The sequence below is a fragment of the Cibotium barometz genome, chromosome 3 (genome assembly GCF_041138505.1).
Source record: "Cibotium barometz isolate CiBa-2024 chromosome 3, ASM4113850v1, whole genome shotgun sequence".
Lineage (NCBI taxonomy): Eukaryota > Viridiplantae > Streptophyta > Polypodiopsida > Cyatheales > Cibotiaceae > Cibotium > Cibotium barometz.
Window position 1 is genome coordinate 54,257,156 of NC_141048.1, and position 13,375 is coordinate 54,270,530.

General features: G+C 43.0%; 1 protein-coding gene across 2 annotated transcripts in view; it reads right to left on the reverse strand.

Moving 5' to 3' along the window:
• Positions 1-751: 751 nt before the first annotated feature.
• The window catches only part of LOC147640272 (histidine kinase 4-like), a 14,972-nt gene continuing 2,348 nt past the window's right edge, over positions 752-13,375 (reverse strand). Inside the window, exons 1-11 of one of the 2 annotated variants that reach the window (XM_086778831.1) lie at positions 13,166-13,301; positions 12,820-13,056; positions 12,552-12,721; positions 6,100-6,312; positions 5,808-5,994; positions 5,622-5,673; positions 4,012-4,241; positions 3,800-3,898; positions 2,893-3,605; positions 1,765-2,265; positions 752-1,361 (exon numbers count right to left, since the gene is read on the reverse strand). In XM_086778831.1, coding sequence (XP_086634957.1) covers positions 1,130-1,361; positions 1,765-2,265; positions 2,893-3,605; positions 3,800-3,898; positions 4,012-4,241; positions 5,622-5,673; positions 5,808-5,994; positions 6,100-6,312; positions 12,552-12,721; positions 12,820-13,008 — 2,586 coding nt within the window. In that variant the 5' untranslated portion in view covers positions 13,009-13,056; positions 13,166-13,301 and the 3' untranslated portion in view covers positions 752-1,129. Of the gene's footprint in view, positions 1,362-1,764; positions 2,266-2,892; positions 3,606-3,799; positions 3,899-4,011; positions 4,242-5,621; positions 5,674-5,807; positions 5,995-6,099; positions 6,313-12,551; positions 12,722-12,819; positions 13,057-13,165; positions 13,302-13,375 lie in introns of those variants that run through there. The other variant, XM_086778821.1, reaches the window with a different exon arrangement.

Sequence of the window (13,375 nt, forward strand, 5' to 3'; positions counted from 1 at the left end):
GACAAAATCTTAGCATAAACCTTAGGTGATGTCTTTGCATTTAAAAAATCCAATTAACATGATGTTCCAATGTTCATGATTTAGGGATTCCATGTGTATTGATTCTTTCACTTTTCAACCTCTATTAAAAATCTTAAAATTACCATGTGGGGGAGTGTATGTAGGCGAACAACACTCACAAAATCTTAAAATTACCAAAATATTTATAAGGAGATACAACATGTGAGGGAGTGTGTGTATGTAAATAACACTCACAAGTAGAATCTTTCACAACACAAAAGTTAAAACTCATATTGTGCAATACCAAAAATGCAAATACAATGTTAAGAATTGGCTTAAATTGTAATGCTAGATTGTATAGTCCTGATCTAAGGCTAATTATCAAACGTTATTGGTGAATATAAAGGTATCTTTATGAGGCACATGAAAATTTCAAGCCACATGTTATCCTAGGCACATGAGTTATGTAATGGAATGCAAAAAGTGTGAGTCGTTAATTCTATCTTGTAGCTATTAAGGTTGTCTGTGAAACTCGATTGGCATTAAAATTGGCAAATTTTTGGTATCCTATAAGGCTTCAAGTCAAAATTAGGTGTCCTATTATCTTTCTTAATTAGTCTCATCGTTTTTGTGATTTTCTTTGCTCGACCTTAACTCTTTGAAAATGATCGGTAAGGGGATAAGTTTAAGATAGAATTAGAGATTTGGAGAGTAAATGATTGGGATTAGTTTAAGATAGAATTAAGCCGGATAATTCACTAGCACAATATATTACACTGCAACACGGCTTGTGAAACTCTTTACGTTATGTAACACATACAGGTTTTTGAAGAGGAGCTGTCGCAAGACCATCAGGGGGGTCAAATCAGCAGTCCTAGAATTACATGGGCACCTCTGGCTACAAGCATATGCCATCAACCAGGTTGGCAAAATGACAGCCCCTTCAAAAAAAAATTAAAAAAAAAACACGAAAAATAAAAAAAAGGGACCACTTCGCGGCGTGCCGTTTGTCTGCCGTACACCACTGTGACAAAACACATCATCAGATAACTCATGTTGTGATTAACTCTGAACTCATCACAATTCGCTAATTAGCCACCAGCCAGCCAGCTCCATGGTTTTGTGATCCTCATGTCATGGTTAAGACTTGACTGACTGCCATGTATAGCTCCTCTTCCTCAAAGGGTTTGGAGACATAACCATCCATTTTGCATCGGACACACGCATCATAAGTCGCCTGGATAACATCAGCGGTCATGGCCAATATTGGCACATGCCAAACTTTGCCAGAATCCTCTGTCAATCTATCCTGTGTATTAACCAACTCCTCAACCTTCCGAATGTTCCGGGTTGCTTCGAACCTATTGTGAGAGAGATTACATCAGTGATTTCAGATGTCACAAAGAATCAACCATAGGGCTAATGAAGCAGCAGCCAAAAGGTTGCATTACCAACTATGCCTCTCTGTTTACAAACTATCACTTTATAAAAGATGTATGCGTGTATGTATGTACGTATGCATGCATGCATGCATCCATTTACCAACCTGCATGCCACTCCTTTTACAAACTATCACTTTGTAAAAGATGCATGCGTGCATGTCTGTGTGTGAGCTGTAACAAGGTATGTGTGCATGTTTTTACTTGTAGTAGAGTAACTATATCATTTGATAGTAATTGTTTGCTTCTTGTGTACTTGTTTCACTTGATATATGAATAAGGCAGAAGGAAAGCATTTTAAAGACTCTTGGCTTTGTGTGAATACCCATCCATCTCAGGCATTTGGATGTCCATGAAACATGCATCAAATATATGGGGTGGTTCCAGCTTTGCAATTGCAGCCTTGCCACTATCTGCACATTCAACAAGGGCACCATATTTCTTCAATGCACCCGCAGCCACAATGCGGTTAACCTTATTGTCATCCACCACCAATATTTTCTTCCCACACAAGAGATTGCACAGGTTGCCAGGTTCTTCCCTTCCTTGCTGACTTTTGTTCCCCATCCCGAGCACTTGTTGCAAACAGGCGGCAATCATGCTTGCTCGAAGGGGCTTCATGATGATTGTGTCTACATACCCCATACTTTTGGCTGTTTCACATTCGGCGCTCGTCATAGAGGTTGCCATAAGAATCATCTTCGGACAATTGATGTCCCTTGTAGTATTCTGTCTTACTTTCTGTAAGAGAGACGGAAAATTCAAACCAGTCGAAAGCCCCCAAGCATCTTTGTCCACAAGCACCAGATCAACCTCTCCTGTTGTGCTGAGAAGACCAAAACATCATATTATTTCTCCATTTTGTTTTAAAAGAAAAATATCACTGCTCAAATCCCGAAAACTATTAACATGCTCAAATCCCTAAAACTATTAACATGCTCAAATCCCTAAAACTATTAACAGTGTCTTGAAGTGCCTCAAATTTGAAGTGTGACCCTATTATTTCATTCGAAGGGCACAATCCATAACCACATTTCTTTGCTTTTAGTTGAGAAGGGTACATTGAAAAACTTTTCAAAATTTAGCTTTTCTTTTGAAGGGTTCAATTTTTCCTGCCCTTATGTGAAGGGTAAGATGCCTCAAGAAGGGTTCCGAAGGCTTCAAATTTGAGGCTGCAACTGCTTCACAGCATTCAAATTTGAGGCTACCAATGTCTTCCCAACATGGCACAGTTAACTGTGCCAAAAATGTTTCAGTTGACTGTGCCATGGGTTTCCCAACTGTGCTAAAATGGGCACAGTTGGGAGAAAGCTCACAAACTGTGTCCTTCAATTCATGAGAATGGGCCAGTTTTTTGGTGGGCCTTTAAAGCAAAAAGCTCATCCCTGGCCCAGATAATTGGGCTGCGAAAAGCCTGGAAGTACATTACTGGGGTGGCCACATGAAATCGAACCTTGAAGAGTAGCCATTCGAGGCCGCATTAGGTCCGTCCGACAAAAACTTGAGGGCAAGTTCCAAGTCGGAAACTGACGTTACTTGCAAACCCAGTCTCTGTAAATGATGCCGTGTGACCTCGGACCGTACAAGTCCCCCGTCAATGATCAGAACTTTCATGCCCTTGAACTTGGTTGGAAGCGTCCTCTCACTCAGAGACCGTTTATCTTCTCCTAGACTTGTATCATCACCTCTTCTGAGCACGAGGCTGCATGTGAAAGTTGATCCCACATTCTCTTTGCTCACAAAATGCATCTCTCCCTTCATTAGTTCAACCAGACACCTGCTGATGCTCAAGCCTATCCCAGTGCCTCCGTAGGTGCGCGAAGTCGAGCTATCAGCTTGCATGAATGGCATAAAAATCCGTTGTTGCGCTTGTGAAGGGATTCCAACTCCTGTATCCTCGACACTGATAAAAAGCTTTACCTCAGATGTTTCTCTTTCTGTAGACCTCTGTCTCTCTTTTGCAATTAAGAGTTTGAAGATATCCCAGCTACTTTGTCTATTTGCAGCCGTATGGCCACTCAACGTGGCAGATGGGACAGTGTTACTGCTCTTGGCTAGCCTGCATTCTATAATCGCCTTTGACATGGTTTCGGAATCCACCATCTGAACAGACTCAATGTCGTCCCACAGGTGCACGCACACAAAAATGTGACCCTTCTCAGTGAACTGCAAGAACACACAAGGTAAGAGCTGGGTAAACAACTAAGGAATGATCATATATCCTGATCACTTCTATGTATATATCCAGAAACACTCAAGCTTAAAAGCATCACAGTGGCATGCATTGAGTGGTTTTAAAAAGGCCTATGGAGCAGATATTTTACTATAATTAGGTCAACCAAATCAATGCCAAAGCTTACTTTCACAGAGTTTCCCACAAGATTGGTGATGATTTGCCGTATCCGACCAGGATCTCCAATGAGAATAGGTGGTACCCTTTCGGAGACATATACAGCTAGCTACACCATATTCGAAAACAAAGCACACATTATTGTATCATAGGAATCCATCTGTGGCAGCTCAAGCTCAAAACAACCACCCCTTTGAGTTTTAAGGCTACACATATTTGTACCTCAATGCCCTCCCCCCTGGTTTTTCCAGAGAAAAGTGAAAGGACATCATCCAGAATAGCCCGGAGGTCAAAAGGTACCACCTCTAGTTCCATGCGGCCTGACTCAATTTTCGCTTGATCTAGAACCTCGTTTATAAGTGTAATCAATGCTTTTCCACTTGCTTGTGCAGTTCTAGCAAAATCTTGTTGGGTTGCATCAAGCTGAGTGTCAAGAAGCATTTGCAGCATTCCTGGGAATTTGAACCATTGAGACTTAATGAAATTGAACTGCAACAAGTTCTCCTCTCACAAATCAGGACTTCATGGAATAATAATGCCAAAATAAGTTAAATTCCCCCCAGCCCCAGCCCCAGCCCCAGCCCGCGCCCACCAACAACACATGCACACGCTCACATACATGCACAAAACAACTAGAGGTTTCCAATATCACAACTCCAGTATATTGATCTTTCGAGGCATCATGCACTCAATATAGCATTTCTCATCCACGTAGATTTTATTAATCTTGATCACTTTGAAACCCTGCCCTGGATGAAGACAAATTGATATACCTAGATGAATCCGGGAACATGCCCAAATTCACCTTATAAGAAAGTGTAATTTATAACCTCATGGTAGTCATCCACAAGAAAATAAACCATCAACTCCATCATGCATAGTATAGACTAGATACTACAACATCCCCACTAACGTCATCAGTGCCCAATAGTGGGTGTAAAACTTGGTATTAATATATGCTCCCACACACACACTCCACGCATGCACACACACACACACACACACACACACACACACACACACACAAGAGCATACATTTATACAAAGATCTGTGTACTGAGTTTCTGTCAAAGCTCCGGAGATACAGGGCAGACTCAGCCATAATGAAGCCTAGCACTAAGGATCATGACAAATAGAAAGAATTATTACAACAAAAAGGTAGTTGAAAGGGCATATACACCACTAAAGATAGAAAGAATTAACACAATATCAATTGGCTGCAACTTGGACGAAAACTTCACAATGTGAAATTAGCATGTCCGCTAATCCAGCATAAAGATATACCTAGATGAATCCGGGAATTCACCTTATAAGAACGTGCAATGTTTAACCTCATGGTAGTCATCCACAAGACAAATTGATAGCATATGTATAAGACACTAGAGGTCATGCGTGAAGCACAGTAAGATACAAGAGAGGCATTGAAACAAGAGAGGCTTTCAACGCGCCAATTTCTTGGACAAAAAGAAGCTTCAAGCTTCATTCGAAGCCACAAACATGAAAGAATACTTGTGCATATCCTCACAGCACCACCTACTAAAGAGAATTATTGTTTACGGCCCACTGTCCCCCAAGGAATGTAGGCAATTGAATAATCTCATACACGCACAATGGAGATGATCACAAAGCAAAGGTGTCTTGAGACTGGAGCACCCTGGTCCAGAAAGATTCGATGACAATGAATGACTGACTAACCCCTACCCTACAAAATTTAGCATGCTATACCATCCTCAGTAGGCTACAGAACTAACCATCATAATTGGCAGCTGCTCAAGAGCCACATAAAGCGCCTTGTTCTGCTTGCATCTAAACAAGAGTTTTAAATGACTTACCAAGCACACCATTCATTGGAGTTCTTATCTCATGGGAGACGGTCGCCAAAAACTGTAATGCATCCAAGTAACATCAGAAGTAATTCGGCAGAGAAACTTTCCTTTGAAATCTAAAAGGAAAAGAAATCTTAATTACAAGGACTGATATAGTGGTTAAATCTTATGATTTGGAAGCAAACACATAACCTGAGACTTGGCTATATCGGCTGCTTCTGCTTGTACTTTGAGCTCTTCCATCTTCCGATAGTCTTCTTCTACCTTCTTGACATGTTTATGCGCATTGTACACCATGGCACAGATAAGGCCAACAAATGCTAACACACCGCTAGCAAACCCCAAAGCAAGTGTTGGACGCGGAATTTCGCTTGCTAGCCTATAACATACATGGACCAAAATAAACCAAAATACGAAGTGAGCTTTACTAAACAGGCACTGCATTGGTTATGAAAAGTACAGGTCCTCACAGCTAAAAATTCACCTGCAACGCATCTGATGCTTCCTGAAAGGATCTCCGAAATCCAAAGAGCTAACATGGGAGAGGCCATTGTCAGATACTTCTGCGCCATACATTAAAAGTGGCCTTGAAAGGTTGGTTATGTCATGAACATTCACAATAATATCTTCACTCTTGGCGAGCTGTATGAGAAGGTTGTCAACAAGGGATTCCACATCAAAAGCTCCACCCAGGTACCTGCCACATGCAAGTACTAGTTACACAGTAGCATTTGCAACACAAAAAGATATTCAATACCAGAGGATGCTCAATATATTATCTTATAATCAAAAGCGGTATGCAATTTCAGATACCATTTTTACTACCAGATCAGTAAGAAGGCCAAATTGTCAAAGGAATACGGTGATATTCTTCAAATCACTGGGTACAAAAAGTAGAGATCTGTTGTTGTGTGTGCTCTAGAGAACCCCACTATTTTATTAAGGGTCTACAGGATGGCTTATGCTTGGTCTTTTTGCAGCCTGCTGAGCATGTAGTGTGCACAAATACACTCCTTGTGACACACCTCACCTATTATACAGGTCGCCAGCCTAAGGCAGGGTCACACAGTGTAGGTGCCACGTGGCAGTGATAACATGGTGGCGATGATGTGGCAGAGACATGTGACAGGTAGGTAGAACAGGCTGACAGAGGTAGTACAGGCCGACCAATATATATACGTGAGTAGCAAAACCGTCATATCATCTTCATTTATTAGCGATCAGAGCCTACAGAGCGTCTCTCTGCAGTACAGGCTAGTCAAGGAGATCTTAGGCATTGTGTGGGCTGTGATTCGACGTCTTCATTCTCAGCCACATCTTGTACTAAAATTTCAATTGTATTACTTATTTCTCGCTGTATGTGTGATTTCGCCGTCTGAAAACCCTAGCACATAGGCACAAGTGTTCTACAGTTGGTATCAGAGCCTAGTGAACATGCAATTTTTTTCCTTTCTCGCACATGTGTGCGTTGACTACTTGGATAGGGTAGAGCTCCTAGGTTCTAGGTTTTAGGTATTGCTGTTGGTGTATCTTTCCACCTTTGAAAACCCTTGCACATAGGCACAAGTGTTTTACAACTGGTATTAGAGCCTAGTGAACTTGCAATTTGTTTTTCTTTTCTGGCACCAGTGTGCATTGACTGCTTGAATAGGGTAGAATCCCTAAATTCTAGGAGTGCACAAGGTCGGGTTTGGAAAAAGTCACTATTTGGGTTCTTGGTATTACTGGTGGTGTATCCACGGTGCACGCTTCCATGCCTCACCCACCCTTCCTCAGAGTGAGAGGATACAAACTTCTCCATTTTGTTTGACTAGCCTTAGGCCCAAGATCCTCCCGTACTTACCATTTTTCACTGCCCGTAGGTGCATTTTATCCGCCCGTAAGCGATGCCACCGAGGATCCACTTGGTCACTTGCCTTCGCCATAATTCTTTATCCCTGGATTCAACTGATCTGCTTCATAGCATGAAGGTGTTCAGGAGGAACAAAAGGCTCTTTTGTGGCAAATGTGTCCTCCCATTTGGATAGAGTGGAACATAATCCTCGAGCACCTAGTGTTCCGGATTCCGATTCTACCAAGGCTTGTGCTCTTCATAGGGGCATGACGATTCCAAGGATGAAGTGGCGAAACTTTATGGAGGAGGGTTTTTTATTTCTTTGGATACAAGTAAGGATGCACTCGACAAGCTTCACTCCCAAACTAGCAATCATCATTCTAAACATGCGCATGGTCGGCAAGAGAGATGTTTGCGTCACCGACAGTCTCTTTCACGGAGTCCCTCTCCAACATAGGTGCACCCCAAGGTGATTTACTTGGACGGATCTGGCCCATCCTCAAATAATCTGCGAGTTGTTTGGCCAACTCATCTTCCTTCAGCTTGGCTCCTCCTATAAGGTGGAATACTAATAGGTTGAGCACTAGGGACCAGGTCAATACGATGATCTAATGCCCTTTCATGTGGTAAGCCTGATGGCAATTCCTTAGGAAATACATCTTGAAACAAATCAAGTATCTTCTTTAATTCGTTGCTTTCAAACACACTTAATTCATTAACATCCATAGTAGGTATGAGAAATGAAGAAAGTGGAATCAAGACACAATGGAAAGCATTATACAAAGAAGAATCCATTATATTTCCAAAATAAACTGTATTTACAAGAGGTCCCTGAGAGGGATGTATACAATCACCTAAGATACAATACGGGGTGTTCCTATGTTCAAAAGAAAAAGTATGACTAGACCAATCTATCTGGACTTGAAGAGTCTTAAACCACTCAATCTCTAATAACAAGTCTACATGCTCTAGATGCATAATATAGGACTCCAGAGTATCTTCGTAGTCCTGAATCTGGATCGGTAGTGTCTCCACCTTTCGATCCCATACTTGCCAACCCACAGGTAGGCGTATTTCATAGGTATGATCACTAGGTGTTGTGTCAAGACCCAATTTCTGCAAACAACAAGCCTCTATAGTGGCTACTGCCACAACTGTACCACCTCCTCCACCCCTGCCCTCAACCACCAATGTTGTTCAGCTCTTGCCCGCTTTGGAATGCAGTACCTACACTAGTATTCAATGATAAGCAAGAGGACGGAGTTGAGGAGCTTCAGAAAGGTCTTATAAGAGCTTATGGCACAGCGAAGGGGCAACAATTTGTTGTCCTCTTCAACATGGGCAGTTCAGAAGATGCCATCTCTCCACACTTGGCGACCAAGATGAGATGTGCCCTAGTGTCTTATTATTTGGATGTCAACAGGTTCACTCCCGGCCTGCGTACCCATATCACCCAAAAAGCTCAACAGTTTGCCTTCATAGTCCAAAAGGCCCAATTTCAGAGGGATTTCATTGTCTCGCCCCTTCTTGGGTGCAACATGATCCTTGGGATTCAATGGTTCCGCCGATATGCGCCTATTCCTGATTGGACGCTGGACACCTTCACGATCGTTGAAGGTTTGCCTGAGCCTACTATCGTCCACAGGGATCGGGGCCTTCAGGGTATTCCGCTCATTTCCCACCTCCAGGCTAGTAGAGCTATCAGAAAGGGAGCTGAGTGTGCAATGATCTATGTCAACCCATAACAGCTATCGACATCCACAGCAGCTCCATTAGAGCCACAGATGACAGGACGACTCCAACAATTTCAAGACATCATGTTGTGTGATTATCTCCCACCCAGATCCCCACCCTCTCGTCCTGAAGAGCATTGTATCGATTTGGTACCTGGAGCTGAGCCACCCAGTAAGTTTCCGTATCGTCTTTCCAAGGCGTTCGAAGCTGAGTTGGAGAGGCAACTAGCACAGTTGCTTAGGTCTGGTTTCATCAGGCCTTCATCCTCTCCATTTGTTGCACCGATTCTTTTTGTGCATAAGAAAGATAAGACCACACGTCTCTGTGTGGATTATCGAGCCTTGAATAAGTTGACAACCAAGATTCCCCATGCCAAGGATAGAGTACATCCTCGAAAGACTCAACGGTGCTAAGTATTTCACCAAGATCGACCTTAAAAGTGGCTATCATCAAGTCAAAATTTTCGAAGCCAATATCCTAAAGACAACCTTTTGAACAGAATGAGGTCATTACGAGTTCGTGGTCATGCCTTTTGGTTTGACCAATGCACCGGCGACCGTCAACAAGATGATGTATCGAGTCTTCACTGTACTCATCGGTATATGTGTTCATTTTTTTGGATGACATTCTTATTTTTTCAACCATTGCATAACAGTACGAGAAGGATGTGTAGAAGGTATTGAAGATTTTGCGAGATAACAAACTCTACATCAATGTGAAGAAGAGCATATTTGGAGTTCAAGAAGTCCAGTACCTGGGCTACGTGATCGGTTCCGACAGAATTTGCCTTAACCCTGAGAAGATAAAGGCAATCCTCGATTGGGCCGTTTCCAAGACAACCCAAGAGATACAATCCTTCGTGGGCCTTTGCCAAGCATATAGCTCGTATATAGATCGGTTTTCTAACCTTGCAGCACAATTGACAGATTTGCTCAAGGGAGAGAAGACTAGAAGACAAAAAGTTTCAATCACAGGAAAGGCTTTAGAGGCGTTCTTTGCTCTGCAAAAAGCGACTTCCGAAGCACCAGCAATATTGCAACTACCATGATCAGCAGTAGCTTCATCTCCCATTGATGCAGGTGATTCTCAATGACACACTCATCAAGTGTTGGCCAAACCCCTTATGAGGCAGCCTTTGGTCGAAGATTTTCATCCCTTCTCACGCAGATGATGTCTCCCTCCTTGGAAGCCAAAAAGACATCAGAAACACTTTCAGCCATCATTGAGTCAGTCAAAGAATGTCTTACCAAAGCTCAAGAGGCTTATACCAGACGGGCAAACAAGTCAAGGAGAGACGTCATCTTCAAAGAGGGCGATCGGGTATACTTAAGGATCATGAAGCAAAGACTCAAGCAAGTGGACAAGCACTGTCCAAAGTTGTCATTCAAGAGTTTTGGTCCTTTTCCCATCATCAAGAAGTTCAGTGATGTCGCCATGCAACTCAGATTGCCAAACAGTTGGACGATGCAGAATGTCTTCCACGTCTCTTGGTTAAAGCCTTATATTGGACTTTCATTACAGAATGGTCCAGAAGAGCAGCAACCAAAAATGGTTGATGAAGCAGAAGTGAGAGCTCGAGTAGATCCTTCTATATCATTGGAAGCACAGTTCCAGACGACGACTTCGCCAATTTTATAGCAAGCTCACAGATTGAGAGACCCATGAAGCCGTTTGGCTGGATGAAGAATTCTTCCTTGGGTATCCACAGTTATTGGCGGACTACCTCGAAGCCATGAACCTGCCGCCAAGCTAAGCAGGAGGGCCATGCACTGTGGTACATGGTGACAAATTGGCTCATCAAAAGTGCAAGAAACATGTACAAAAGTAGTACCTTTTTAGGATATTTTGTCGTATGTCGTGACCCCTTTGTGAGCCCCAGTCTGGGACATGTAAGGCATGAGCTATGTAGGTCAGTCTCTAAGCCATAGAAGCCTGTCAGGTCAGTCCTCTTAACCCACATTGGAGAATTCAGCAAGTAGTCTTCATGTAGGCACATGTAGATGTCAGCCTTAGGAGTAGATTGAATCAGAAGCATTATAGCTGCATCCATGTAGTAGGGGCCAGCCCTAAGGCCACAGCCCTAAGGCCAGCCCCAAGGCCTACCCAAGGAGGGTCAACCTTGAAAAAGGTATTAAATACCTTCACCACCATCTATACCCAATTGGCAGCCATTGTGAGGGCTTGGGCAGGAGTCGTCCAGGCCCAGACTGTAGTCAACCATCAGACAAGGCAAGGCCCACGCATAATTCAGCATTTAATGCTGATTACACCAGTCATGGCACAAGTTCAGGTTGGGTAAAGTGAATATTTGGGTCCTCTTCATTGCACCTGGGTTAATTGGGGTATATTATGCTTTCTTGCCCCACCAAACCTTACCTCATCGTGTAGGGCTGAAATCCCCCACCCGGTCCTTGACCACTAGGTATTTGTCATGGATTCACATACTAGGAGCATTGGTGCACATATATATATGTGTGTGTGTGTGTGTGTGTGTGTGTGTGTGTGTGTGTGTGTGGATAGCCAAATCGTCGTATTTATTTGCTTTGCTCAATGTCGGACTTCATAGAGCATTTCAGTGCTAGCTAGGAGTGTACAGTAGGTCATAGGGCTGTGATTTGACGTCTTCATTCTCAGCCACATCTTGTACTTGAATTTAAGTTGTATTACTTCTTTCTTGTACATAATACATAGGACTCGATGTCTGTTGTATGTGTGATTCCATTGCACTCTTCTTTATATCTCTGGAAAACCCTAGCACATGCACGCAAGTGTTCTACACACACACAATTTAAGAAAGAACTTAAAAGATAAAACAACCACCACCATGAGCAAGAAAAAAGGTCTCACTCACAAGACAACATCCATGTGATCTTTGCTTGCCTTCCATGTGAAATAAGCTCTTGCGCGGGTGCTACTACCCCGCAAGGCATCTCCACAATACTTGCACACTACACATTTGGTGCTCGAGATCCCATACTTACGGATGAATATGGTGTCAGCAGTGGCGAGACATTGTGCAATTTTAAATTAGAATCTTAGATTTATGGGATTAAAGGGGAAAAGGAGAGGAAGTGGCAGAAGGGAGGAGGGAGAAGAAAAGGGGAAAAGTGGAACAAGGGAAGAAGGAGAAGGAGAGGGGGGAAAGGGGAGGAAGTGGAAGAAGGAGAAGAAGGGAGAAAAGGGGAAAAGGGGAAGAAGTGGGAGAAGGAGAAGGGAGTAAGGAGAAGATGAGGGCAAGGAAGGAAGGAGAGGAAGAGGAAGGAGAAGGAGAAGAGGAGGAGATGGAAGGGGCTTGCAAGGGCAGCCGGCTGGCTCAAACTACCTTTACTAGTACAATCTATATACAGTATAGCAAAAAAGAAACAGACCCGACAGCTGCATCAATTCTCTCTTCAACCGTGGCATCTGGAGGAACTTCTTTCTTGTACACGGCAAATGTCAAAACAACACCAAGATGGTTGGACTTGAGAAGCCTGAATGGACCTGTCAAGACACCCTTGCCAGAGGCCCTAGCTCGTAAAATGTTATCACAATCCTCCTGCATGGGAAAGAAGCACTTTAGAAAGAGCCATACAACAAAAACCCTTCCTGCAACTACTAACAAGGACCTAGAACTATGAAAATTAAGCGTGTTACCTCTCCAGACATCATATCCAGCGAAACAATGTAGCCGATGGTTTCCTGAGAGAATATGGTTGGAGCATACTCATCATGCACCGGACTTGGTTCTTTCGAATGCATAGTTTTGATGGTCCAACCTTGTTCTCTCTCAAAGGCTTCCCTTTCATGGTGAAAAACCCTGTGTGCATATGCTACTCCAGTCATCAAAGGTCTCTCAAAAGCAGTTCTTGCCGTGTATTCCGCAAATATGTCCTGCAGCCAACAAGAAACATAGAGAACTTTATACTTTTCCTAGACTTTGTTCACGGCATTTCCTCTGCATCAAAAAAGGATATTCTAATGGAGATCGTAAGTACTTTACATTGCCTAGGCATGCTGGAGCAGCAGAAAACTGAGGAACAAGGCTAATCCTGGGCCAACTGCATTGGATACTGTTGATGGAATTACTTCAAAAGCTCCAGAGAAAGTCATCAGACCATACATCACAGGGGACAATGCATACTCAACATGACCCAAGCACTTGTGCTATCCTTGTAAGACCCTTGAACAGTGGGAAGTCTTCCTAGACAAC